This window comes from Eimeria necatrix, genomic scaffold, assembly GCF_000499385.1.
Source record: "Eimeria necatrix Houghton genomic scaffold, Enh_scaff1051, whole genome shotgun sequence".
NCBI classification, from domain to species: domain Eukaryota; phylum Apicomplexa; class Conoidasida; order Eucoccidiorida; family Eimeriidae; genus Eimeria; species Eimeria necatrix.
The window spans coordinates 1-2500 of NW_013651852.1; the positions used below are offsets into that span (position 1 = coordinate 1).

Here is a 2500-nt window from a genome sequence, read left to right on the forward strand (position 1 = left end):
CCCCCCCTCCCCCCAAACCCCAATAAACCCCAAAAACCCCCAAAAAACGCCAAAAAGCCCCCATAAACCCCAAACCCTAAACCCTAAACCCTAAACCCTAAACCCTCGCCTGAATATTGGAAGCCAGGGCCCTGTGTCTCCCCGCCATCTCAGCCAGAATGTTTGCTGCTGCTGCATTCTCGGAAAGAGCCCGGACTTCCTTGTACATGTTGTGGCTGCCAGTGCGGCTGTCGTAGCGCAGCCAAACCCCGAAGTTTTTCGCGAAAGTCCCTCTTTTAGGGTTTAGCTCGCAAACCCCCAAAACCTCGCCGCTGCCCCTTTTGACCTTCCGCAGCTGCCGCAGCAAATGCCAAAAGCGCGAAACCGCCAGCACGGAGTTCGCAGCAAACAGCCGCAGCCGGTAGACCGGAGTTGCTGCTGCTGCTGCTGCTGCTGCAGCAGGACGCTGCCGCCCCACCACCTGGAACTGACGGATCTGCACGCAAACCCTAAACCCTAAACCCTAAACCCTAAACCCTCGCAAACCCTTAACCCTCGCTGCACGCCGGGGGGCCCACACCAAGAACACTGCCGCCCCACCGCGCCCGCACGCACACCCGCAAAACCCTAAACCCTAAACCCTAAACCCTAAACCCTACACCCAGACCCCCGCCGCCCTTCCCGACAGCCACGAAGTGCGAAAGGGGGAATTAATTGTTTTATTTTTTAAATTCAATTCGGAAATGCAGAAAGAACTCCGAACGGGAGCAGCAGCGCATGCAGGTTGCTGCTGCTGCTGCTCCCCGCAGCAACCCCGCAGCGGGTTTGGAAGCGAATCTTTGCAGATTCCGACTCGAAGTTGGAAAAAGAAGAAATAAAAGGATTTAAATTCATTTAATTCCATTAAAGGGACCTACAGGCTGCTGCAGTGTCTTGTCAACCTTCATTTTCGCGGGGAGAGGTTTGGAGTGTACAGACACCTACGGGGAACTGCCGCAACCCGAAAAGCCCGAAACGCCTCTTTAATTTGTTTCTTTTCCAAATTTAAACTTTCACACCCGCAACAAACACTCCAAATAACCCCTTTTTCCCTTTTTCCCACTCAAAACGGCCCGGGAAACATGCGGAAGCCAGCTGCTGCTGCTGCTGCTGCAGCAGCAGCAGCAGCGGCGGCAGCAGCAGCACGCTGGGCGGCTGCAGCCAAGCCCCTGCTCCGGCGCTCAGCTCGCAGCAAATTAAAGGCTTTTATTTTATTTAATTTAATATTTTAAATTCAAATTTAATTCAAATTATTTATTTGAAGTTCAAAAGCGCCTTCAACTCCAAGTGCTGCAGAGGAAACGCCAGCCAGCAGCAGCAGTGGGGAGTGCAGCGCGCATGCACAACCCAGCTGCGCTGCCTAGGGTTTAGGGTTTAGGGTTTAGGGTTTAGGGTTTAGCAAACACACACTGCCATCTAGAGTTCTCTCATAAGTACGGGAGATAGGCGAAGGCTTTTCTCTTTGGTCTTCGTTCTCCGTCCCTAGGTCGAGGGTTTAGGGCTGAGGGTTTAGGGTTTAGGGTTTAGGGTTTAGGGCGTAGGGTTTAGGGTTTAGGGTTTAGGGTCATGTAGGTCTCGAAGAAAGCCTCTTAAGGTCTCCCAGCAATTTGAAGCTGCATTTGCATGCCTTTTAATTTGTTTATATTTATTTATTTGTTTTACTTTTATGTTTATTTGTATTTATGTTTATTTTTACTTATTTATATTTAAATTTATTTATATTTATATTTATTTATATTTATATTTATTTATGTTTATATTTATTGTGTTTATTTATAGTCATTTGTGTTTATTTATACTTGCATTTATTTATATTTGTTTTGTTTATTTCTTACTTCTGAGGGTTTAGGGTTTAGGGTTTAGGGTTTGAAGCTTAGGGTTTTGGGCTGGGGTTTGAGGATAAGTCTCTAGTGTTTGGGGTTTAGGGTTTAGGGTTTAGGGTTTAGGGTTTAGGGTTTGGGAAGACAAATTCACCATACCAAAGGCTCTTCGGGGCCCCTGGAAGCTTTAACCATCAATTCAGGGTTTAGAGTTTAGGGTTTAGAACTTACAGTTTGTGGTTTAGGGTATAGCTCTAAGAGGTTAGGGTTTGCGGCTTATGGCTTGCGGTTTAGGGTTTAGGGTTTAGGGTTTAGGGTTTAGGGTTGCTGCGCGGAACGAAGTTCAGTTAAGTTCATTTTAAAAATATATTTCGAACAAAAAGATTACTTGATTTTGCTGCACTCTTTTTGATCTAAGGATCAAAGTGCTGCATTTGAGCAGCGCAGCAGCAGCAGCAGCAGCAGCAACAGCAGCAGCAGCAGCAGCAGCAGCAGCAGCAGCAGCACCTGGGTATCACAGCTGCTGCTGTTGCTTTTGCTGCTGCTGTTTCTGCTGCCAGTGTTGCTGCTGCTGCTTCTTTCGCTCCCGCCGTTATTTTCTTTGTTGCTGCAGCAGCTGCTGCTGCTGTATTTACTTTTGCTGCTGCTGCTGCTGCTGCTGC

The 2500-nt window shown here is 47.9% G+C and overlaps 1 protein-coding gene across 1 annotated transcript; it reads right to left on the reverse strand.

The window, feature by feature from the left end:
* Positions 1 to 97: 97 nt before the first annotated feature.
* ENH_00023390 (60S ribosomal protein L18a, putative) lies at positions 98 to 926 on the reverse strand (the record flags this gene model as incomplete). Its single annotated transcript, XM_013578208.1, has 2 exons — positions 98 to 475; positions 897 to 926. 2 exons carry the CDS (start codon positions 924 to 926, stop codon positions 98 to 100), a joined length of 408 nt encoding a protein of 135 aa, XP_013433662.1.
* Positions 927 to 2500: the final 1574 nt, after the last annotated feature.